We start from the raw sequence: 26060 nt of genomic DNA, 5'->3' as shown, positions 1-26060 counted from the left end.
TATGCTCGGAGGTTGCCTGCGGTAGAAGGCTGGTGGGGCGAAAAAAACCCTGCGGAAGGGATGATTCTGGTGGATTGGGTTTGTTAGAAACATTTCCAGCAAGAAGTCAGTTATACATATACTGTATATTTACTTTGAAAGCAGTAAATTCATTCCAAAATTACTATAATTATAAATTTATTTTATATTTTTATCTTAAAAAAAAAAACATGTAACCCATTTGCAATTCTTTTATATATTTTATTTAAAATTTCAAATCTTTATTTATTTTTATTTTATTTTGGCAACAAATTTATTTCTCTCCTTGTTATAAAATTCCCATTTGTGGCAGGGCCTGAATTGGATATGCAATTCTGACGTGGTAATCACATCCATGCTCCCGACCACACAACACTTTTTGATAGGAAAAGGCCAAAAAGACAGAAGGGCTAACTACATACAAGTACTCCAATTACCATAAAAGTTTTAATTACATCCTTAATCTAGCAGAAGTTTCGAACGCATCATTGATATATCATTACAAGGACAATAGTCACTATCATAGCCCGACTTGGTGGTTGACACAGTGCAGAATCAGGTAAAAGGTTGGACAAATTAATCTATTTTTTAAAATTAAAATAATATTATTTTGATTTTTTTTAATTCTTAAAAAGTTAATTAAGTTACTAGTTAGCTTGAGTCTTGACATAATCAACTCTTGTATTTACTGTAAAACCAGCTCAACATAGGTCTAGTTATTTCCTTTTCCTTTTCTTTTTCTATAAGATAATTTCTTTTTCTTTTTCTATATATATAAAAGTAGTTGCTAGTTATTTTAGTAAATGAAAAGCTGACATTACATCAATAAGGACATATCAATGGTGGAACTGAAATATTTGGTAGATTGAGGCCTAATCAAAACTTATACGATAATTAGAGAGTCCAATGTAGTTTGCCAAAACAAATCTGACGCTTGTCAAAATTTTATCTACTCTTCACTGCCCCCACATCATCTACAACGTTTTTGTCATTTTGAGTTTCTGTTTCCTAGTTCAGTTCAGTTCGTTGGTATTTCTTCTTCGCTTCCTTTGTCTCTCTTTCTCTAACACATAACACTGTGTCTTAATGTTTGATCCTTGTTGACTTCTTTGTGGTGTAGAGTGTAGTGTTCTTTATAAGGTCTAAGAATGACATCTTTGGTAGCACAAGTGGTGTCTCCGGTGGAAACTGGACATAAAGTTTGGCAAGATCAGTCTTTTATTAAGTGGAGAAAGAGAGATCCTCATGTCACTTTGCACTGCCATGAATCTGTTGAAGGTAAAGGGAGAAAAAAAGTAAACTTTTAGACACCCTTTATCTTGGAAATTTTGGTAGTATCCGTATACAGTGCTCTTTTTGTTGCCTTTAATGTTATAATTGATTGATAAGTTGATTATTTTTTTGATTTTTTTGATGAGATTGATTCTATGATTTAATCGAGTGGGGTTTAATTTGAACTGGGTTTTGATATTTTGGCTTGGTTTTCAATTTGATTTCCCAAAATTTTGGTAAGACTGATTCTGGTTCTTGCATAGACAATACTTGGTCTTCTCAGGAGTTTTTTCCATTTTTTTACTTCCTGGTTTTGATTGATTTCAAGTTTAATGAAATGATTCTCAAGGTAAATTGTAATGTTGATTTTGAGTTTTTTTCTATCTTGTTTCTGTCTTGTTTATATATGATTGTATTCTATTCTTTGTGTTTTTAATTTATTTTTCAAGTTTCGGATTTTGTTTAGCATTTATTTTGTTGCTTGAATGGATGACAAACTGATAATTTTGGAATTCTTGTTTCCTCTTTCCTGTATTTTGTTTGAGTTTCATTGATTGTAGAATGGCTTTTATCTGATTTTGCTCAAGTGCTTGTATCTGGTTTAATTCTCTTAGTTTTATGGAAATCTGGCATCATCTTGTTTGTAGGATCTCTTAGATACTGGTATCAACGCAACAAAGTGGATCATTTGGTATCTAATTCTTCTGTTTGGAATGATGATGCCGTTCAAGGAGCTCTTGATTGTGCAGCCTTCTGGGTTAAGGATTTGCCTTTCGTTCAATCTTTGTCTGGCTTATGGAAATTTTTCTTGGCTCCAGACCCTACAAGTGTTCCTAATAAATTTTATGGCACTGCATTTGAGGACTCAGAGTGGGAAACTTTACCTGGTAATTTCCATTGAAGTTGAATATTCTCTGTTGATTTTCTTGTTCGTTGTAGTTTTGAACTTTATAATTGATCAACAGAATAGAACCAGTCCCATCCCGCTGAAGTAGGGTTCTAGTAGGTTGCAATAAATCATAATAACAACTGCAACAAAAAATAATTTTCTTTATCTATCAATTTATTATTCTGGATTATCTGAAATGTGTAACACTTGAACATGCCCTTCCATGGTGATATCTCATAACTTTTCTTCCTCATTGGAACAGTCCCTTCAAATTGGGAGATGCATGGATATGATCGGCCTATTTATACCAATGTAATATATCCATTTCCAGTTGATCCTCCTCATGTCCCTGATGATAATCCTACTGGCTGCTACAGAACATACTTTGATAGTCCTGAAGAATGGCAAGGTATGATCTATTTGTTATGTATTAGCAGTCTTACCTGATTATTGTGTCTCAAAATTCTACCCGTTTCTGCTGCCTTTCAATGTATATGAATAGAACATTAGATTCCTGGAATCTCATATAATTTATCTGTCTGCATTATGTTAATTGGTGTATAACAGGTCGAAGGATTTTACTGCATTTCGAAGCTGTTGATTCAGCATTCTGTGCTTGGATAAACGGGGTTCCTGTGGGATATAGGTATCTAATGCACACTTCTTTGTTATTTTTTTTTTTCATTTTGGAACTTGCATGTCTTTAGGTGACCATAACTCTTCTTTTATTTATCACTTTTGGCACTTAATGAAATCTTCTTAGTGTTAACTGTTTCAGTAACATTTTATGTAGTTGAATAAATATTGACCTTACAAGTGATTTATGTGGACAATTTATTCAATTAAATTATGTTATGTCACCTATGCCATGAATTGCAGAGATTAGAAAGGAATGGGGGAATTCCCACAATTTGATTGTTCTTTCATAAAACCCAGTAGCAAACGTTTTATTATTCTATCACCTCAGTCAGGATAGTAGGCTACCTGCTGAGTTTGAAATTACAGATTACTGTCATCCATGTGGTTCTGGCAAGAAGAATGTTCTAGCTGTTCAAGTCTTTAGATGGAGTGATGGGTCTTACCTTGAAGATCAAGACCATTGGTGGTTGTCGGGTGTTCACAGAGATGTGCTGCTTCTTTCCAAGCCTCAGGTTTTTTTCCCCTTCCCTTCAATGTTGTTAAAGCTTGCTGTTGTTTTGTCTAAAGTGAACATAATTAGGGACAGCGTATGGAAAATATTTGATATGCAGGTATTCATTGCAGACTACTTTTTCAAATCAAACCTGGCTGAGAATTTTACTTGTGCAGATATACAGGTTAGTGCTTATTGATGAAATGTTAACTTGCACCTCTTCTTGCTGTAAAGAATGTAGGAAAACATACTTATTTCCATTTACTTTGATGATATTGCATACTGTTGAGTTATGCTTATGTTATCTGAGTGAATTTGGAGTTAATACTCAAGTGTGTGCCCCTTGGATCATGTTGCATGCTTATTTACTCTATTTGACTCATATTATCTGGAGAGTTCTGATAATAATAATATACATTAAGTGATCCTGTTTTTGGTTGGCTGGGGGAGAAGAGGGTTGGAATATTATAACGTTATAGTTTTCTGGCCACCTTCTGCGGCTGACCATAAATTCATGATATGTCCGGTTTTTCCTCTGGAACTGTTTGTTAGCCTTTCTACTTTGTGTTAGGTAGCTGATACCCTATTGGTAAATGGGAAAGGAGTACCCTAGCTTTGTCCCATTTTATTACAGTACCATTGTTTTTGTAGGTTTAACTGGGAACAAAGTTGTTTGTGGGAGGAAAATTTGAGTTTGTTTCTGTGAGCTTACCGTTCAGGTGGAAGTGAAAATAGAAAGCTCTCTAGCAATTCCTAAAGAAAAAATTCTTGCAAACTTCACCATAGAAGCTGCATTATATGACACTGGAAGCTGGTACGACAGTGAAGAATCTGCTAATCTGCTTTCATCCAACGTGGCTAATTTAAAGCTCACTCATTCCCCCATGGGACTTCTAGGATTTTTGGGTAATGTTCTTGAAGGGAAACTCGAAATGCCCAAGCTTTGGTCTGCAGAGCAGGTGAGGAACCTCAATTCACTTGGATTTTCTGGCAACTTGATATGTTTCACAATTTAGTTCTACCATATTCTTGTTGGTTGTACAGTGCAAATGATATTTTATTCTTTAGTTCTCCTTTAGGTGGTTGTTTGAAGCATAAGAAGATAGATTGCTTGAGCAGAATATTAATAAGAAGTTTGAAAGAATAAAAATTGTGCTTTTCTTATTTGGCTTTCAATATAATTTATGGACATGTCACCTTTTCTCAACAATCTTTTTAGATTTATGACTTCTCACATTATTCAAGAGATTCTGGCATGGCTTCCTCACCTCTCTTTTCTTTGTATGACGATCATCGTCTGATGTTGTGGATTTTGGTGTTTGCTTGTGTTAATAAACAGCCAAACCTGTACATTCTTGTTCTCTCCCTCAAAGATGCAACTGGACAAGTAGTTGACTGTGAATCATGCCTAGTGGGCATAAGACAAGTATCAAAGGCTCCCAAACAGCTACTTGTTAATGGGCATCCAGTTATAATAAGAGGTGTGAACAGGCATGAACATCATCCACGTGTAGGGAAGACAAATATAGAGTCTTGTATGATTAAGGTCATTTCTTCTCCTTCCTTACTAGTTAGTTACCTCTGCTTTATTGGTTGGCGATTTATCTGGTTTATAATGGAGATGTTGTCTATTCTTCTGCTTACAGGATCTGGTTCTAATGAAGCAAAACAATATGAATGCTGTGAGGAACAGTCATTATCCCCAGCACCATCGTTGGTACGAGTTGTGCGATCTTTTTGGCATGTACATGATAGATGAAGCCAACATTGAGACACATGGTTTTTATCTTTGTGAACATCTGAAGCATCCTACTCAGGAGCAAAGTTGGGCTGCTGCAATGATGGATCGAGTGATAAGCATGGTCGAGAGGGACAAAAATCATGCATGCATAATTTCTTGGTCCTTAGGAAACGAGGCCTCATATGGACCAAATCATTCTGCTGCAGCTGGTATCATATAAAACTTCTTTTATGTATGTCTTTGAGTTGTGCTAGCTATGTCCATAAATCTAAGCAATTGCAATATTTAACATGTAGAGTCATCCAGTGTCAGATTATACTCGTGTCTCTGTTTGTGTGTGTGAGACTTGAGCATCTGTGCACTATTCAAGAAATCTTGGCACCTAACATTTAGAGACACTAATTGTTGTTTTCTGTTTACATTACATTTTAAATGCTGTAACTTAAGCTTCTCATTATTCACATGGAAAGACATTGAAACCATGGAAATGGTTTACTAAAAACAGTGTGGTGGTCTTCAGCAATTAAAAATTTACATGGATAAGAGATCATTTAGGTTAATTTGTTTTTATATTTCTCATAAGTTGTTTAGTGTTGTTAGAAGACTTGAAGTTTTACATAAATAATGACTTGTACTTTTCAATTCCTTTTCTCTCATTAGTTTTCTACTTACTGTTCTCTTTTATTAGGTTGGATCCGTGAAAAGGACACCTCACGGCTGGTGCACTATGAAGGAGGTGGATCCAGAACAACATCCACTGACATTGTGTGCCCGATGTATATGCGTGTTTGGGACATAGTGAAGATTGCAAAAGATCCTGCTGAATCACGTCCTTTGATATTGTGCGAGTATGTTACCTCTGTTCTCTTACATGAGTTACATTGACCCCTCAACTGTTCTTAGATTACTTAATTGTACTGTGTAGCGCTTCTGTTAATCATGGTAGTGACTTCATTTTGTCTATTTTTGTGTCCTTGTGATGTTGAATTGTCAGGTATTCACATGCAATGGGGAATAGTAATGGGAATATACATGAGTATTGGGAAGCAATCAATAGCACATTCGGTCTACAAGGAGGCTTTATCTGGGACTGGGTTGACCAGGTTTAAAATCCTTTTTAGTCCTTAAGAAATATGTCACAAGATTGAGATCATGTGAGAAATTGATTTTCTTCCATCTTAAGCTTAGCTAAAATCTTTAGTTTTTATTTTGAAAATCATCCTCAACTTGCAAGAACAATCTTTTTTCTCTTAATATTGGCCCACTGTACCATGTGCAGCATAATTTTAAAAATAGGATGAAGACTACAGTATCTATTATGGAATATGCACTTGTTTAAGATTATGAATTCATTGTTCGTGTTTTCGATAATGTGCTGTCTGTTTAAAAGCCTCAGTTTGTGATAAAGACCATAAATATTTGCCACAAAATATTTATTTTTGAGAAAAATATTTTCAAATCTTTTTTATTTATCAAATCTAGTGTTTGCATTTTTCCTGTAGGGGTTATTGAAGGACAGTGGAGACGGTACTAAACACTGGGCTTATGGAGGTGACTTTGGGGATACACCTAATGATCTGAACTTTTGTTTGAATGGCCTTACATGGCCGGATCGTACTCCTCATCCTGCATTGCATGGTAAATTTATTTTTCTCATAATGAGTACGCATCTTTGTACTTTATTTCATCTTCTAAGATGATACCTAGACCTAAACTTTTGTTCAAATCATGAATCATGTTAGTTATTGTTTGCAGAAGTTAAGTATGTTTATCAGCCAATCAAGGTTTCCCTAGAGGAAAGCAGAATAAAGGTACCTTCATGTTTCACTCAGGTTCTGCATATCTTATCCTTTGCAAAATCTCAATTTCGTATCTAACTGAAATTTGAATTTGCAGATAACCAACACCCATTTCTTTCAAACAACACAAGGTTTAGAGTTTAGCTGGGCCACTCAAGGTGATGGATATGAAATTGGATCTGGAATTCTCTCTCTTCCACTGATAGAACCTCAGAGCAGTTATGAGTTAGAATGGGAATCAGGTCCTTGGTATCCTCTTTTGGCTTCATCTTTTGCAGAAGAAATATTTTTAACAATAACTACTACACTTCTGCATTCCACACGCTGGGTTGAAGCTGGTCATGTTGTTTCATCGTCACAAGTCCAGTTGCCTACCACAAGAAAGATCTTACCTCATGTAAATGCTCTTCCTTTATACTTAATTGGATACTATCATTTATGCTCAAAGATTTTTACAGCTATGCTTTCTGGTTTGCAAATGGCACTGGCTTCCAGGTTATCAAAACTACTGATGCTAAAGTCTTAATTGAAACTCTTGGAGATATAGTTAGAGTTAGCCTGCCAAGCTTTTGGGAGATAACATGGAACATTCAAACAGGAAGTGTTGAGAGCTGGAAGGTATAGCATTGCTTTTGTGAATTGTTCCACTGTTTCATATTTAGTACATTGAAGCTAGATACATAAATAAATGAATTCCTGGATCTCTTCTTTTTCGATGTTTTCCCATACAAGTGGAGCCTAGATATATATAACTACTTCTGGTACGTGATTACTTTAATGAGACCACTTTCACACATGAAGAACTCATTTGGCAAGTAACATCTTACAGAAGTGCATTAAAACAACAGAATATCAAATTGTAATCTAAATAATCATAAACTAATTTTGAAATTCATCTTGGAGTACATGTTGTCAGTTGACCTCTCTATTATTGAAACACAAGGTTGTAGCGTAATTCCTTTTAATGCATGGAAGAATTATTCTCTGATATAGAGCAAATGAAAATGATGCAGAATCTTGTTTAGTAGTTTATATAAACTGTAATGCTCTTTGCGAAGAATGTATTTTTGGCATCTGCGTGTTCTATCATTGCTGGTTGTTTCATTAATAATTGGAAGGGCAAGTTTTCAGCGGACCTTAGGTCTCCAATTTAAGCCAAAATGACCTCTCTTTTATTGAACAAGCTGTGATGTAATTTCTTTGCAATGCATGGAACATCTATTCTCTGATATGTCTCTGAATCATATGCTGGTAGTTCATAGGAGCTGCAAGTTCTTATTTTCTTATGACCTCATAAGAAGTTTTTAGCTAAATCATGTCGCTCCCTCCCTCCCTCCTATTGCTTCATAGATATGAACAAAGCTCAAAATGCTATCTAAAGATTTCTATTTGAATTTCAAGTTTTCAGGTTACCTAGAAGACCTCATATAAATGGAATGAAGCACATTATCATTACCTAATAACAACAAGATATTCTTAACATTTTTCTGGAACAGAAGTTATATTTCATCCTGGACCTTGAACAGATAGGCATTTTTAGCTGTATAGCAAAACTGAGTTCCAAAAGTGTGGTGATTGTAGGTTGGAGGAGTTCCTGTTATGAATAAAGGCATATTCCCATGCTTCTGGAGAGCACCAACAGATAATGACAAAGGTGGAGAAAAAAAAAGTTATTACTCCAGGTGGAAAGAAGCTCGTATTGATAGCATTGTATATCACACAAAAAGTTGTTCTGTGAAGATCACAGCCAATGATATTGTGAAAATAGAGGTTGTTTATGTCGGTGCCCCAAGTTGTGAGGAGGGCTCATCCTCACATTCAAATGCTTTATTCACAGTTAATATGATCTACACAATTTATAGTTCTGGGGACTTGATTATTGAATGCAATGTAATTCCAAGTTCTGAGCTTCCACCTCTGCCTCGAGTGGGAGTTGCATTGCACTTGGAGAAATCAGTGGATCAGATTAAATGGTATGGAAGAGGGCCATTTGAATGTTATCCAGATAGAAAAGCAGCAGCCCATGTTGGGGTCTATGAGCAGAATGTCGGTGACATGCATGTTCCTTATATTGTTCCCGGAGAATGTTCAGGTAGAGCAGATGTTAGGTGGGTGACGTTTCAGAACAAGGATGGAGTAGGAATCTTTGCTTCAACTTATGGCAGCTCCCCACCTATGCAAATGAGTGCTAGTTACTATTCCACAGCAGAACTTGACCGAGCGACACACAATGAAGAACTTGCTCAAGGAAATGACATTGAGGTAAATTTCACTACCGTGATTTCAGTTGTTGAATCTATATTTTAATAAACTAGCGAGTATACATATATTGGACTGGTCCATTCCCAAAATCGATCTATATTTAATTCTCTAACCTTCACATGCATGCATGGCCATGCGCTTAAAATTGTCATTGGATTTGTAAGTTAACGTTTCCCAACAAACAAAGATGCTCTTGGAGAATAACTTTGTTCTAGCTGACGTTGTTGGTTCATCTGCTTATTTTTGCCGCCAGTTGTTTATCATTCTAGTTTTCTTTCTTATGCCACTATTTGGTCATATGTCTTGGATTATGTATTTAACTTAATGTGTTTGAATTTCAGGTGCATCTTGACCACAAACATATGGGAGTAGGTGGAGATGATAGTTGGTCACCATGCGTCCATGACAACTATCTTGTTCCAGCTGTGCCGTACTCCTATTCTATCAGGTTGTGTCCTATTACTGCAGCTACATCTGGCCATGAGATATACAAATCCCAGCTTCCGAACTAATCAAGTGGAACTTATTGGATTGAATCACTAAAGACTTGAATGGAGATTGATTATGTAGGTCTCCATCGATAAGAATAAGATAGAATCCAGAAGATCATGATCTGTTTGATTAGGCTGGCTTCTAATGCAACGCTAGTTGAGTGGTCCGCTGCACATTAATGTTGTTTCCTAAAGTTTATTTTCCCTGTTATATTGGCCTACCGATCCTTGTTCTAAACGTTTTGTTTAGCTCCGCCATCCAAGTGCAAGTGGGTTTATATAGGGACTGAAAAGAAGCAACCGTCAGTTAAATTGGCTAAAACTTGCCTCCCTTTTTGTTGTTCCTCCCATGCAATGGGTGGACTGCATACATGGAATGCAGATGTCTTCTCAACACCGAAGGACCCAGTACAAACCAAAATACCACCACAAATCCAACTGGCAAGCTCACATTGAACCAGTTAACGTCAGAACTATCATGCCCTTTTATCTCTTCCATTATGATCATTATTTGTACCATCTGCACTGCGATTCTTGGAAGTCCACAAAGACCTTTGTTGCCAGTGAAGCTGGATGAAATGAAGCTTTGCAATTGAGTGCTTGAGGAATTCTTCCGCTCAAGTTATTGTAGGATAAGTACAAGTGACTAAAAAATGTCAACTTGCCAGGCTTAGAGGGATTTCACCCTAGAGGATTCTGAAAGAGGTCAAGAGATTATAGCGATCCCATATCACCTTCATCCTCACGAAATTTTCCTTCCAAACAATTATGTGAGAAATTTAGTGCCTGCAATTCCTCAAGGCTTGTTACTTCGTTTGGAATCTTTCCAGATAAATCATCGAGGGAAAGATCTATACTTTCGTTCAAAATGGAGTTAGGAATATTGCCACTAGATTAGCTGTAACTTAATTTTCATGGCTTCCAAATCTCGCCAGTTCTTTTAACAATCCAGAATCTCTCCAGACAAGAAGTGGTTTCCAAGAGCATTCAATTTCTTCGGCCCATCAATTTTGTAAGAAACTTAAACTATTCAACTTGTATTTAATAACATGTCAAAGAACCAATATTATAACGCAAGAAATTGGAAATGTACCCTCAAAATGAATTAATGAAAAGATCTAGTCCAATAACGCCGGACGATATATGATGCAGCGGACCCTTCAAATTATTGGAACTCCTACAAGTTTGTTAGATGAGAGGTCAAGGCTAGTAAGGTTACCGATGGCACTTGAATTTTTACCTTGAAAATAGTTGTCCCCAAGTTCGAGGAACTCAAGATGGCTGAAAGGATATAACCAGTTGGGTATTGAAGAGATAACCTAGTGAGAAAAAATATGCGTAGTTCTGCTAAAGAAGGGAAAATGATTATAACCTCAAGCCAATCAAAGGCTTTGCTAAGGGCCAAATTACTCAAATCAAGAAATTCTGGCGAAGAAAGACCAGATAGCCAACGTAAATTGTCAGCATAGGTTTCAGGATCATTACCTTGGAGATTAAGATGTTGCAGATTAGAGATTCCCAAGTTCATGAGGGATCATTCCTCCTATTCTAGCATGAGAGAGACTAAGGTACCTTGGATTCCTCGTGGAGCCAAGAAACTTAGGGATGTGAATTCCTCCAAAATCTTTGTTGCTTCGGTCCAAGTACCTCAAATATTTCAAGTTGAGCAAAGAAGAGCTAATCTCGCCGCCGAGCTTTGATCCACGATTATCTTCCAAGTCAACAGAAGCAGTGGAGGCTAATTTTACATCATAAGAAATGCGGGTTCCAAGATAGAGCTCAAGAACATGGCCAGTTAAGTTGTTGCAAACAACTCCAGACCATCTACAGCAATCCTCATCACTAACCCAGCATGTTAGCCGGTTTGAAGGGTCGGTGAGATCGTTCTTGAACTTCAAAAGGGCACCTTTCTCACTCAGCCTGCATCCTGCACTGGAGCACCCATAGCAGAATCCAACACTAATGGTAGCTACTAACAAGAGCAACCAGAACATAGGAATTATGACAGCAGAAGTAGTCATTGATCTTTTCATGACCTTTCGAAGTGAACACTAAAGAGTAAATCATGCCAGAGGAGAACTATCCACTATAATATATACACTGGTTCGTGCAAATGACATTCTCTCATTGTAATTAAAGGCGAAATAAACAAGACTAGACGGTGAAGTATTTGACATGGAGCCAACTGACCACCTAATGACGGGATATTCAAGGGTGAATCCATAACTGGTTTAGTAATTACACAAGGTCCATGTTCATAAATTCTTCATCTTAATTTCTTATTCGGTATTCGGTGAAGTACGTACCAGTTCAATGGATAGAGCAGATTCTAACCGGATTTTTGTAGGCAGGATGTTCTGTAGACAGCAAAATTTTATAAAATAAGTTATGAACAGCAGGGCGGAAAATTGAAAGAGATTAACAGTCATTTATCCATGCCAACCCATTGTATGGCAGGAAAGGAAGTAAACCAGCACTCTACAATATATTATGTATATGTATATATAAACACTCCTTGACGCGATACACGGATGGACGACTACGCTCAAGAGCTAAATTACAGGGGAGAGCCCGTAAACTTAAAGTTCTCAGCCGATCGCACACTGATGTATAGGTTGAGAAATGCAAGTGATAAGATTCGAACAAAAAATATCCTCTTCTTCTAGTTGATTGCTAGCCTTTCTTTTCCTCCCTGTGATAGTTGTGTTTACAAATGTTTATTTGAAATCCGCGTGCTGTAGTACCATTCAGCTTTAATCCTGAACCTGCAAAGGCTACTCAACATTGGCCAGACCTTGGCATTTGGAACAGTTTACACTTGGATGACATAAGGCTTGCATTATCTCTGGTAAGCATGCATATGATGATCTTCTCTGGGTAAATTCTCTACCCTGTTTTCTGTTCATGTTCCAGACAGCTAGAAGGGAACTGTGATATGAGGTGTCTGGCTAGTACTCTCTTTTTTTCTCTTTCTCGGGCATGCTTTCACTGAAAAAATAGCTATCCCACGAACATTTTTCATTGGCTGAGTTGTTCTGCTCGCATCCAAAATCAAAGAAGCTCTGCAATCACCTCTGTTCCTTGTTTTCTGTCAATAAATAAACAAAAGTAAAATATTTGTGTGAAATAGTATTGTCATGAGACCTGATTTTGAGTTCGATCCCGTTCAAAGTTTAGGCTGCAGGTCGAGGGTTGATAGGATCGATTCAATTTTTGATTTTTTTTGAAATAAATTCCAAAACAAAGTTATTTTGGTAAAAAAATCGGGTTCTTAACTAACCCTGAATTAGAATATTAGATATGCCATTTTTATTCAAGCTTGCATTTCTTGTACTTACTTCTTAATAATATAAAGAGTAATTCACATCATGGATATTCATCAATCAATGATAAAAATAACTCGTTGAAAACAAAAAGAAAATTAAAAAAGAATAATACAGTAATGCTCCAATTTTCTAGAAATTGGTGTTTTTTTGGTGTTGGGAAAAGAAGAACTAGAGTTCATGTTCAAATATGATATTTCTCCATCCAAAAAATTAAAAAACTGTTTTTTTTAATTTATATTGAATTTGAAAAACATATTTTAGAGGTTCTCCTCGGTTTTTCTTTGCAATTTTTCCACCGTTTTTTAAATAATAAAAAAAACATGAAAAATACAATTTTTTTTCTTTGGTATATAAGCGCTTTTTAGCAATGTAAAAAATTAATATTATTTTTTTATATGTTCTCATTTTTAGTTAATGTCATAAATTTAAATTTTCTTATATAAAGATTTTTTTTTAAGTCATGATAATTTTTAATTTGAATGAAATAAAATTTATACTCTACAATTAGATTTTTACAAATACAAAATATTAAGATGATGGTTTTGATTTTTTTTTTATAAAAATAGCTGTAATCTTAATGCATTTCTTATTTTTTGGTGGAAAATATGTCTTCATTTTTAACAAATAAAAATATTTTTAGTTTTTATTTAAAAAATTAGAAAAAAAAATTATTTTATGTTTCTCAACACACTCTTAAATTTTGATGCACACTACTATTTCATATTATATTTTATAAAAAAAAATAGAGAAGGTCAGTATTTCACTCTTAAACCAAATACATTTTATCGTGGATTAGAACAATGAAATAATGATTTTTCCTTTCCCAACAAAAGTTATTAGATTAACTATAAGAGGTAGTATTATCTTTTCATAAAATTTATTAATCATTTTCATATTGGTTAAGGGTATATCTGTCTTTATAACTTTTATATTACAGTAAAATAATTAAGTTATCCTTAAAAGTAAGATTTCTTTAACTAGTGTCCAGAGGTGTTTTGTATTTTTATTTTTTAAAAGCACAATTAAATGACTAAATTACACTTAAAAGTAAAAAAAATTTAACTGATCTCCATAGGTATTTTTGTATTTCCAGCCTAGCCTTTTTGTTACAATTAAATTGACTAGGAGGTAATTTAATAATTTAATAAATATAAAATATTATTTTAAAAAATAAAAATGATTGACGTGTTTATTACACGTGTCATCACGTGGCTTGTTTTCATGCTATTCAAGTGACACCTAAGGGGTTGTTCGGCAGCTAACAGTGGTTTTTGAAGTGACATTTGAATCATTTTGGCAACACCTTCATCCCTAGACGATACTTGTGGCTTTGACAACGACAATCCCCTCTTTTTTTAACTATCATTCTTGATACTCTTTAAATTTTCAAAGCGGCCCTTCAATTTGTTTTCCTTTAAATTTGGTTAATATTCTTTTAATTACTATTTGTGTTATTTGAAATAATTTATAAAATTAGAAATTTTTTTCAATTTCATCCTCCTTTAATTTTTTCATCTATCAGATTTGGTCCTTATTCTTTTGATTACTATTTGTTTTATTTGAGATAATTTTTAAAATTGGATTTTTTTATGATTTCATCCTCCATTTTTTTTCTTTCAGAATTGATCATTATTTTTTTATTGCTATTTTTCTTTTACCTAGACAAATTTTTTAAATTGATATTTTTTTATTTCATTGTTCAACATTAAATTGACAGTGAATTAAGCTTCTTGATTTAATTCGGATTTAAAATTTCACGAGTTATAAGTTTGGGAGATTGATTCAGGTTTAGGAGATTTGTCTGGGTTTGTTTAGTGTTTTTTCTCTTTTTTTATTTAATTTGAGATTGAGCTCTATTATTTTTTTTATTTTCTTTCTATAGAATTTTTTACTAATTTTAAAGATTACTAGGGTTACCTTGGGTTTTTTTTATTTGTTGTTCTTTGTTAAATTTTATTTTTCTTAGATTTTGTTTTTAAATTAAATTAAATTAATTAATTAAATATAAGTATGAGATACTTACTTCATGATTTCTCGTTTAGTTTGTTGCGCTATCGGCGCGTATGATCTCTTTCAGTATCGTCATGCAACCTTTTACAATAATGTTAGAACCATCTTGGTGATCTTTTTTCGGTGGTGGGGTTATGTCTACGATGGAGTAATAGCGAGTCTTTAATAGATTTTTCTTTCTTCTCCTTTCAAATATAATATTGACAGCTCATTTTTTATTGTTAATTCTTGTTTTTTTCTTCGTTTTATTTGTTGTCGATGTTTTTTAATCAAAATATTAAATTAATGAAATTTAGTGAATCTAATCAAGTGAATAATTTAGATCTTTATTTTATTTTTTCTTTTTTAAAAAAGCATTGTCATTGTCTAATATCTATTTTACATTTAAAAAAATTAAGTTGGGTGTTAGAGTCATTTATTTAATATAAATTTAATAGATTTTGTGTGGTGCATCCATTTTTTATATAAGAAAATCTGTCCATTAAAAAAAAAAAATTTCATTTTCTATTTTCATACGAAAAAAATCTTTCCATTTTCCAATTTCTATTTTCCAAATCAAAACTCCTCTTTTAAACCAATAATAAATAAAAATCAACTTTATCTTTCTTTCCAGCATTTCTCTCTCCCACTTGGAAAGGTAGATAATGTAGTTACTCACATAATGGCTGCCATAGCTGCAATTTTATCATCAATACCATCTTCTTCCTCATCTTCCAAGTTCTCAAAATACCAATCCCATCCTTCTGCTCCTCCTCCTTGCCGTGTGGTTTGCCGTGGAGGATCCCAACCTCCTCCCCCGGTAACAACTGACTTCCAATTTGCTTTGCATGATGCCTTGGATTCTTCTGGAATCAACACCACTCATGCCAGAGTAATTACAAAATGCCTTCCAATTTCTTTTCTCTTTTCTAATTTTGTTAAAAAGTTTTTGTTTTTTTGGATGTTAATAGAAAGTTGCCTAATGGGTTCTTCTTGCTTATTAATTTTGATACAGTTTTAATGAAGTATGAGATTGTGTTTTATTTTTATATGGTTTTTTTTTTGTAGAAAATTTAGAACCCATTTTTTGTTTTTTTTTTCAATTATGTTAAAGTTTACGTATTTATCTTTGAATTTGGAACCTTTGTTTCTAGCTAAAATTTTGATGTGGGGTTTCTCTAAAATGGTTGATAAGTGATTGACTGTTAATTATTTAGGAGGCAAGGCAAAATTTCATGTCACAAATTAAAAGATTGTCAAGCATTGAGAGGGAAATCAGCATTAGCATTAATAGATGTGTTGATTTGGAGAAAACGGCACTTTATATAGCAGCTGAGGATGATTCTCTCATATCACACTCTTCGGTTGCTCTCCCCGTGGATGCTTTCATTGAAAGATTGGATGATCTTTCCATGGGATTCTGCACTAATAATAGCTCTGCATTGAAGTCATCGCCAGAGATGCTTCTGGATAGCTTGGAGAAATTTTTGTATGTCAAGAAGGTAACCATTTTTCTTGCATTTTTTTTCCTTCTAGGTGTTTAGTTTTTTCGGTGTTCAAAGAAGCATTATTGCAAGTACAGGGTTTATGTGGAACAAACTGTTTGATTGATTACTTAGTGTAATGAATCCCTGTAGGGTGATTGGTTTGCTTGGTCCATGTTATAATTTCTTGTGTCTCAGTTGCTGATGTCAAAGAAAGGAATTAGGTTGTTGATGAAAAATTTGTTTAGCGAAACTTATTGTATTAAAGATGAACCGAAACTGTTATCCTAGTTTCATCCTAAGTAAGTTTTGACTAGGTTTTTAGCTTTTTATAACTTACTTCCTTGCACTTTGGTACGATGCGACTGTGATTTATATAATCTGGTTCTTTACTTCTTTCTAATCAGGGCTTTCGAAGGAGCACTATGAAAAGTCGATTGGAGCCACGATCTTTGTATCTTCATTCTGTATAGAAATTTGCCTTCCAGCTTATAAATTCGAACTCTCTACAAGAGAAGAATATTTTTTGTATTTGGGACTTCTTTTTTTACTATATTTTAATATGCTGTATTGAGCAGGTTTTGACACATCGATCAGGTTCTGCTGTTATGCTTGCACTTATATACTCGGAAATCCTGAAAACGCTTCGGTTATGGAGCCTGTTGGATTTTGATTGTGAGATTTTCTTCCCACATGACAACCATGGTCTTCCAAGAGGCTATCACAAGCAGAAAAGTAAGGAGTCTGATCATCAACACATTTTGACATCACTTACTCTGTTGGAGAAGGTGGGTTATGTTTTTTCCTGTTGTCTTTTATCAGTTCCTCCAATATGCATGATGAAAGAGCACAAAATTGGGACATCCACATGGTACCAACACAAGTCCAAAGTGATATTTTCTTACTGATGAATTCATGAATCTTGAATAGTTTGTTTTCAGCAACTTCTTTCATTTACAGATGATGTGTTTTTGTATCATGTTGGTATCATGTGTGAATGTCTTTAGTACATTAGGTTAAGCATGAGGTTGTCTGCTGCATTTATACATGTGCAGCATTTTCTAGCTTGATTTTTTTTCTCCTCCTTACATTATATCACGCGTGCAGATTTTGAGAAACTTAAAGGAGGCTTTTTGGCCATTTCAACATGATCATACCAAGAGTTTATTCTTACAGGCAGCACATGCAGCTGACTGTGTTGATATATCAAAAACTTTTGAAGGAAGGTATTAAGAGTATCTTGCAATGAATTTTGTACTTTGTGTGCATTATTTTTCACTTTTTAGCTCCAGGAAGCCTTTCTCTTTCTCCTCTTTTTGTTGTAGTTGAGCTTATACTTTTTTTATTTTTATTTCTCTCCCTATTGCAGTGGTGCTCAGCTTGCATCTGCAAAGGCTGCTCAACATAGGCTAGACCGTGGTGTTTGGACTAGTGTACACTTCGGGGACATGAGACGTGCATTATCTGGTATGTATCTATAAGATGAAGGTGCACTTGTTAAATTATTTTTTTCTGTTTACCATCGATGTCCCAGGCAGTTTGATGGGACTTTGTATTTGAGGTGCCAGACAGGTAATGGCAACATGTTGACATGTGAAACCAAATTGTTCTTTTGCGTTGGCTTCCCAGTGATACTGGATCCATGCATTGTAGTCGTTTTTTATTCAATCATCATTATTCACTATGGCAGAAGTTTCAAATTCTGGTGTGTGTGCGTGTGTGTGTGTTTTCCTTAGTGTGGCTTGGGGGTTGCACGCTCTCTTTAATTTGTTGGAAGAAAATCTTAGTCCTTGCCTTACCAGGTTGGGCGGGTATGCTGTCTTCAAGTAGAATATACAATGGCCATCCAAAATGAGCAATTCATTTGAAGAGTTGTTTTCATCGTGTCTCCCTAGTCCTTCTTTGGTTCTCTTTTTTTTATTTGACAATGGAGAGACTTGTGTGATGCTTCGCGTCCTCCCTCTGTCTGTTAACTTCCTCGCCCTTTTGTTACCACAATGCTTGGAAGACAGTAGTTTGCTCAACTTCATCGCCCTTTTGTTACCATGATGCTTGGAAGACAGTAGTTTGCTCCTCCTCCTCCTCCTCCTCCTCCTCCTCCTCTGAGCCGAGTTATGGAGTGTGTTACTAGAAAGGTGTGTCGTGGGACCTCCCCATATCCTTGATGCGTGATGCTTCATGTGCTAATCAACTTTTTTGGTTTCTCAGTTTTAAAAACTTAATAATGGGCTTCTGATTTGGGACGTTTACAGACCAGTGAGCTATATTTGATGCAAGTTATGGCATAACTACCCTGTACACTGGTTGTCTGCTTACATCCCACTTGTATGGTGTCGTGACACAAAGAACTTTAGAGAGAGAGAGAGAGAGGGATGAGTGGCCTTGTAGCCATGGTTTGGACCAAGATGCAACATAAGTATCCAAAATGTTAAAACTACAAGGATAACTATCATTTTTGATATCGCATTAACTTGAGTGACAAATTGAGCCATCACTTCCCTTTACTCTTTTCATCAGGGGACAGAGGGAGGAGTGTCTGGGAAAAGCACAGACGAAGATAGAACACAACTATTCAAAATGTTAAACTATTATTATCTTGAGTGGCAAATTGAATCATTAATTTCCATTATGGGATAAGAAATGGAAAGGGAAGAAAGATAGCCATGGATTTTGATACACAAACTATCACATAATCACTGGTTCAAGCAATTGCCACATAGTTGATCACCGTAAAAAAGGTCCTCGCAATTGCTTTTAAACTTATATTCATGAGGAAAGTATTGCTTTTGTTGCAGCTTGTGAGCGTTTAATACTCCTTGAATCCGACCCTAAGGAACTAAGAGACTACAGTGTTCTTTTATACCATTGTGGGTTTTATGAGCAATCGCTGCAATATCTCAAGTTGTATCAAGAGAAGGTATGTTTTCTACCTGGCATACCATGACACTTCCATTCTTCTAACAAACTGAAAAAAAGAAGTCTTGAACTTTTGCAGGGTTCTTCCTTGCAAAAACAGGCATCCAATAAATTAAGCAGCTTGGAGGAAGATGCTGTGGAGAAACTAATCATACGCCTTAACCTCATTTCAATGGAGGAAGGTTGGAGCAAGCCCTCACATGTTAGAAATTTTCTCGGAAATAACTCTGAACCTTGGTAGAGCCTCGTATCAGACAGCTCAGAAACAAATCTCATGTTTCGGCACACTAAGCAAGATAGTTGAATTTGGTTCATGCCAACTGGGAAGAAGATGGTTTGTCTGACTTGATTCTGTATGTCCCAACCACAAGGAGCAGGGAATCTTTAGGGTTTCATTGCTAATCATACTTCCAGATCACTCAGAAACTCAGGCAACTGGATCTGGATGCCGAGTGTTTCAACTAATGCTCCTATTTTTGAGACCCGGCATCCATGAGGGAATGTTTTCAGCTCAACAGTCAAATTTGGGAAGAACTTGCTTTTTGATGGAGGTGCTGTATAATTTATCTCTCGCGATGCAAAAGCTCTAACCACAACACTCCTAACACGTGTCTCTCGCGTATAATACTGTGTATAATACTGCTTAGTTCCATCAAAGGGTAACAAGTATAAAAACACAATGTAATGAAGTTGCTATGAAATACGACGAACTCAACACCTTAGATTGAGCGGCTGTGGTGTACATCATATGGTTAGTTGTCTTGTTTATACTCCCTCGTGCTTACAGGTTGATCGCTTCAGGATCATAGTGCTGCTATGTGTGAAGCTTTGTTGTGGGAACATGCATAAATCACTTAATTACATGAACAAGATTAATTGTTATATGAACAAGATTAAACGCAATACCTAAGAATTAAAACAGTTTATACTTTGGAAATGATCGACAATTTGAGCCCTCCTGGATCACGTAAAACAGAGTAATCAATGGCAGAGGAGATTCCTTCCTTCGTCGCCTAGGCTTCCCCATCTGATCTGGGTTAATACTCAAAAGCAACCGAGCCCACACGCCATGGCCCACCCCACCCCACCGGCCACCATGTAATGGAAAGAACAAAGAAGCTACAGCAATCGGTTAACGAGCACAGCGGTGCAGCACTTGAAAATCATTGTGCCCAAAACGAGTAAAAAACAAAAAAAAAAAAAGCAAAGGCATCTGAGCAGATGCCTACTCTGCTAGGTTGTAGCCTACATCTATGGAGCCATGTAGACTAGGCTTTTAGACTCTAAACTTGGACTCATAGCCTAGGTTTGGCCCACACCTCTCCTTTAATTGTGAGAGTTTTCTACACGTCAGAGAAACCTTTCTATAGTGCCTCACACCTTGGCTTATCTTGCTATATATATAAAAAATATTGTTAACAAAAAAACACGTTGTTCTGATCCCTGTTGGATGATATGATGTTTGTTGACGCACGTTGGTGAAAAATTAACAGGTAATTATCAAGTATTAATTAAATTTTTGTATTCGGTACATATAAAATTATACAAAAAAAATACATTTATTTTATATATTTATTTTTTAAAATAATTTTTTCTCTACTATCTATATTTTTTTTTATTAAATAATAATCTAACCTACCTTCCTAGAAAGAATTTCCTTATGAACAATTCTATATTGATACAGTGTATTAAAAAAGTTACAAATTCATCCATATACTTAAATATTAAAAAAAAAACACATATATATCCTGATCATGATGTAGATGAAGATTCAAATACCAAATATTTTGATTTTTATAATTATTAATTACAATCTTATAATAATTACTTGGAATCCTGTAACGACAGAGGAGGTCACCATTTCTTCCCACTGCCTCACCTGTGCCAGCCATTCCACTGCATCAAAAGGCTACTGGTAAGTAAATAAATTGAAGATGCATCATTACAGATAGGATAAAAGTGACTTAACTTTTGTTTTTTTTTGTACTTTAAGATTAACAGGCAATTATTGCTTCTTAAATTTGGTGGATTAATTATGAGAGGAGAAAAATAATTAAGCCATTGCATTTTAGTTCGAGAAATATAAAATGAACATATATTTAACATTAAAATCCGATGAACTTGGATGTTTAATTTCAGAATAAATAAAAATCTATATATTTCCTTATTCATTGATATTTGAATATGTTCTTGAATCATTTTATGTATTAATCAATATGTTTTTGAGTGATTTTAAAAAACTTATTCATCTTATTAGTATAATGTATTTTAAAAAAATTAATAAATTTGTATGGATGTTGAAAGATTTTCTAATGTATTTTTATCCAAGAAGATATAATTTTTAATGACCGGTTGGGAATATGTTTTAAATTACGTTTCAAAAATGTATTTATTTTAAAAAAATTAAATTAATATTTTTAAATATTTTGATATAAAAAATTAAAAAAATATATTTTAATATATTCTTCTGCAAGGCAATAATTCCTTAAAAAAAAAGTGATTTCTGTTAGAAACAGAGGAATTTCAGTACACAGTAGTTGACTACCAGTAGAAAAGGCAACTCTGCAACAAATCTCTCTCTCTGAGCAGCAATAATTGCCTTCATGTTGTACACTTCTATATCATTGTAAGCTTAGCTAGCTAGCTAGCTCATATCCATCACTTAACTGCCATTGCAAAGTCTTTTCTTTGTACTATAACTATACACAATCATCAACTTATATTCTTGATACAAACCATCAACCGTGGCCACTTCAACTCCTAGTACCCTCACCACCGCCAAAACATGGCCACCACCGCCACATCCAGTCACCACCACCACCACTACCTTCCCACCTGACCATACAAACATGTTAGGCCTTCACAACATACTCTTTATAGCTCCGCCACCTTCTCCTTTTCACCACCACCAGCCTCCACACATTCCCTCTACTCACCAAATAGCCAACACCAATGATCAATGTAACATTGCAAACAATCAAGAATCTTGGACCACTCTCAATAAATACCAGCAAAAATCTAGTTTTCTTAAAAGGGGTGATTTAAATGTTGTTGGGGATAATGATACTGGAAGGAATATTGGTCCTGCAAGAGCTTGCAGGGACTGTGGAAACAGGGCAAAGAAAGAGTGTCAGTATAGGAGGTGCAGGACTTGTTGCAAGAGTAGAGAGTATGATTGTACCACTCACATGAAGAGCACATGGGTGTCTGCTGCGAGGAGGCGAGAGAGGCTTGGTTGTGGTGGTGGTGGTGACTCTTCTGCTTCTTCTGGTGGTGGCTGTGTTGGTGGTAAAAGGCCAAGAGAAAATGTGACTGCTACATCTAATAGTTTCAGTACTTCTAATAACAATGCTGCTGCTTCTGTCAACTTCGATACAGGCTCTAGTTATCAGGGTACCTCTTTCTTTCTCTCTCCCTCTTTCTTTCTGATATATTTGTTCTGTGATTTGTAAATTTTAGTGACCATTAGGACTTTAATGCTGATTTGCAAGATTGAGTCTCTCTTTCTCTGATCTTCGTTTAATATATTTTTTGACTTGAGGATGATATAGTTATAATCTTGCATCGAAATAAGCTGTATTTGGTGACGGAATTGATCTTTTCGTGCACAGAAAAGCAGAGATCTTGCCCTTAATAAATAGATTCCAGTGATCCAGAGATCACTTGGAATTCTTCATTTTATATTGAGAAAAACTTGAGTTCATACACTGATGGTATAGGTTTGGTGAACTTGAATTTGTTGAAAAGTGGGAAATGGTTAGCTTATTTCTTTTTGTTCCTTGGAATTATAGATGCAAGCTTCAAACTGTCTTTACCTGGCCAAGTCCGTGAACCGGCAGTTTTCAGGTGCATTAGAGTAACAGCCATTAACAGTGGTGAAGCTGAGGTTGCCTATCAAGCTAAGGTGAATATAAGTGGCCATGTTTTCAAGGGCATTCTTTATGATCAAGGGATCGACGAGAAAAACCTGTTTCCATGTGTTTCAAAAATGCAGTCTGGTGAAAGGACTAGAGACTCCACCTCGCCAATTGTTGAACCATCCGTTGCCTACGCAGCCACAGGGAACCACAGATTGCTTGAAGGTACAAACTGCACCACCTAGTGACTTCATTTTTCTTAAAGGTCATTGTTTGAATAAGGATTAAATGCAATTGTAGTTTTTAGTTAGTTCTGCAAGAACAGAAGGTGGTGAGAATAACCAATGCACGGTGAGAAACTATGAGAGGTTTGATCATTTCATTTTGTTACATTTTGATGGCGTTCTTTCAACGATGAACATTTACTTGACTCTTTTTTGTTCCATCTTATACCATAAATAAGCCGACGAGACTCTACGCTGTGCTTAAATTTACTGCTGGAGCTTGCAGCAGAAAGGATAATCTCAATAATGTTGGGTAGCTACTTGGCTACTAACTGCAAAGAATTAAAACATCTTGTTTTCTTTCACAGGACCCTTGCTTCATAACCAAGCAAGGGTCATTGTTGCGATGTCACCATCATCTTGGGTAAAATAGAAAAGGCATGGCATGTGAATTACTTCCTCTCTACTTTAATGTTGCATCTGTCTCTTCGATGCAAAAATAATACGAGCATTCCATCCATGATGTCCTTTCTTTTATTTACTTTTTAACTGAAAGCATAAGTTTCTTTAGGACTTTTGTGATAACGAGCTGTTTCCTGGTTGTGCTTTTTTTACTGTTCCATCCATTTCAATATATTTAATTCATTGCAAAATTCTACTGAGAAGCATTTATTTTATGGGAAGACATCAATTATGGTGGAAACATGCTCATCTGACTCCTTCATGGTGTTCTTGAGGTTATGCTTTTCCTTTTTGATGGAGTGGAAGGATATTTTCCCCGGTTATAAGATCTAGCCTCGTCTGATAGGTGTTTTGTCAACCCGGGTACTGGCCTAGCCAGGTCAGTGGGAAACCCTTTTCTTTTTCTTTTTGCCAAAACAACATGATTTTGGGTTTTTTTTATAACAAAAAAAATTAAAAGTCAAGTTAACATGGATTAAATCCTCACTTGCAACCTAGAGTTTAGACCGAGTTAAATTTTATAACCATGAAAAATCTCTTTTTTTATTATTATTTTGAGTTTTTTGAAATTAAAAAAAATTATCAGAAGTTGGTTGGCCGTGTCTAACTCTACCCATGACCCGGACCTTAATTAAGACCAGGGTCTTATAACTATGATATTTTTCCCTGCTTATTACTTTACAAGTAAAACATGACCTGTTTCATGCCGTTGTCAGAATTCTCATCCATTTAGTTATTGCGCCAGTACTGATCCTTTATGGCCTCGGAAAACATATTTTGAAGTGCGATCTTCTGGCTCTTCAATGGCTTTTCAACCTCATGTTAATCCTGAAATGAATATGCAATAGTAAAGATTGTAAACCAGGGCCTCATTCTCATTGTTGCTTTGTTATGTTGATATTCTTTTGTAAAACGTAGCCTGACATGGGACTATGAGTAATAGAAGGATATGATTTCTGAGAGACAATGCTTGCCTAACTATGATTTCTTGAAAGAATTAGAGCATCAAAGAGAGTGAAATCGAACCTAGAATGCTTAGGGAATGCTAATGGAGCAAGTTAAAAATTCATTAAATGTGATTTTTTGCCAAATGATGCTGATGTGATTTTAATTCTGTCCGGCAAGTGTTTATGCTATCCCCTTACTGTAGAACGCAGAAACATGCATTTTCACTGCCTAACCAGTTTCTCTAAATCTCCAGGTAATGGATGAGATCCACTGCTGAGTGGTTTGGCTTCAAGGCAGAAGGTGTGAATCCACCTCTTCTCTTAAATTGTATGTACTGGAAAGGGATTTCATAGTTTTTCCTAGTTTTGCTTCTGAGGTGAAACTCCTTTGGCTGTTCTTAATGCCTTGTTCAGTTCGAACTTTCCCTCTCTTTAATGGTGGACAAAGAAAAATTCTTGGAAGACACAGTTCTAAAAGTTCATTTTAATGGCAGAGAAATGGCAAAAAAGAAAACAGGAAAAATCTCTCTAGACATGTATAGAAAAGGCCCAGCAGGAGGCCCTTATACTACGTAATGAGGGCAAATCCCTCCTCCAAACCCAAATTCCGACCACACCCTGTCTAATGGGTGGTGTTCTTAGCTTTGTTTGTTTGAGCCCTTTGGTCCCTTTTGTCACAAAAGGAAAAACAATGGATGGTAGACGTCGGACATTCACCTTGGTTTGTCAAAAAATTTAGTGTTATTTTTTAAGAAAACAAAACTCATTTTTCTAATACATCCTCTTAGGTTTGACTAATTTCCGAGATTTTATAATTTGTTCTTGGAGTTGTATTCTCTCAGACAATTTTTGAAACACAAAAAAAACAAAGCATAGGCGACGCCTCAAAAGTTGCCATGGAGGCTCTACGGCTACTGCCAAGCCTGTCGACCAACGGTTTCAGTTTCAGATCGTCAATTCCTGTAATGGCTTGCTTTGTGTACGTGAATCAAGTCATCGATTACTTGTTGTATCATAAAGATAGTATACGGATCATCGTTATTTCACGTATTAAATCCCATTACAGGAGAGTATATGCCTCTTCCGGATTGTGAAAGCCAAAGGGCTTTCAAGAGGTATCATGGGGACTTTGGTTTTTGCCCCAAGATCAACCAGTTTAAGGCTGTTAGAGTATTCTACTTGTCGCATTATGGAAATGATCAAAGGGCTGGTCTGCATGGCATGGTTGGTATACCCAACTGGGACTGTAAC

General features: G+C 35.5%; 3 protein-coding genes across 5 annotated transcripts; all 3 read left to right on the top strand.

The window, feature by feature from the left end:
* Window positions 1–901: 901 nt before the first annotated feature.
* On the top strand, window positions 902–9842 carry LOC133681132 (uncharacterized). Its single transcript, XM_062104265.1, has 18 exons — window positions 902–1047; window positions 1139–1296; window positions 1938–2177; window positions 2442–2588; window positions 2747–2825; window positions 3147–3330; window positions 3430–3495; window positions 4031–4270; window positions 4651–4857; window positions 4958–5261; window positions 5741–5900; window positions 6047–6155; window positions 6555–6690; window positions 6808–6863; window positions 6949–7248; window positions 7347–7469; window positions 8433–9113; window positions 9455–9842. The coding sequence occupies exons 2-18, from the start codon at window positions 1167–1169 to the stop codon at window positions 9623–9625; spliced, it is 3333 nt and encodes a 1110-aa protein (XP_061960249.1). The 5' UTR covers window positions 902–1047; window positions 1139–1166; the 3' UTR covers window positions 9626–9842.
* Window positions 9843–15516: 5674 nt separating this feature from the next.
* On the top strand, window positions 15517–20047 carry LOC133690758 (uncharacterized). The gene is made up of 8 exons (XM_062111057.1): window positions 15517–15811; window positions 16137–16421; window positions 16811–16870; window positions 16982–17191; window positions 17511–17629; window positions 17773–17870; window positions 19199–19320; window positions 19399–20047. The coding sequence occupies exons 1-8, from the start codon at window positions 15602–15604 to the stop codon at window positions 19558–19560; spliced, it is 1266 nt and encodes a 421-aa protein (XP_061967041.1). The 5' UTR covers window positions 15517–15601; the 3' UTR covers window positions 19561–20047.
* Window positions 20048–21853: 1806 nt separating this feature from the next.
* On the top strand, window positions 21854–25271 carry LOC133698610 (protein LATERAL ROOT PRIMORDIUM 1-like). Of its 3 annotated transcripts, none has more exons than XR_009843167.1 (4): window positions 21854–22712; window positions 23111–23401; window positions 23640–24241; window positions 25064–25271. XR_009843167.1 is itself a non-coding variant. In XM_062121609.1 (4 exons), exons 1-3 carry the CDS (start codon window positions 22169–22171, stop codon window positions 23485–23487), a joined length of 846 nt encoding a protein of 281 aa, XP_061977593.1. In that variant the 5' UTR covers window positions 21854–22168; the 3' UTR covers window positions 23488–23527; window positions 25064–25271. The 3 variants fall into 3 exon arrangements, 2 of the variants coding, with proteins under 2 accessions (XP_061977593.1, XP_061977585.1); XM_062121609.1 differs by lacking the exon at window positions 23640–24241 and adding an exon at window positions 23477–23527; XM_062121601.1 differs by lacking the exon at window positions 23640–24241 and having other exon boundaries at window positions 21855–22712.
* Window positions 25272–26060: the final 789 nt, after the last annotated feature.

The sequence above is a fragment of the Populus nigra genome, chromosome 1 (assembly GCF_951802175.1).
Source record: "Populus nigra chromosome 1, ddPopNigr1.1, whole genome shotgun sequence".
NCBI classification, from domain to species: Eukaryota; Viridiplantae; Streptophyta; class Magnoliopsida; order Malpighiales; family Salicaceae; genus Populus; species Populus nigra.
The sequence above is the reverse complement of the archived record's forward strand: the minus strand, read 5'-3'. Positions and strand labels throughout refer to the sequence as shown.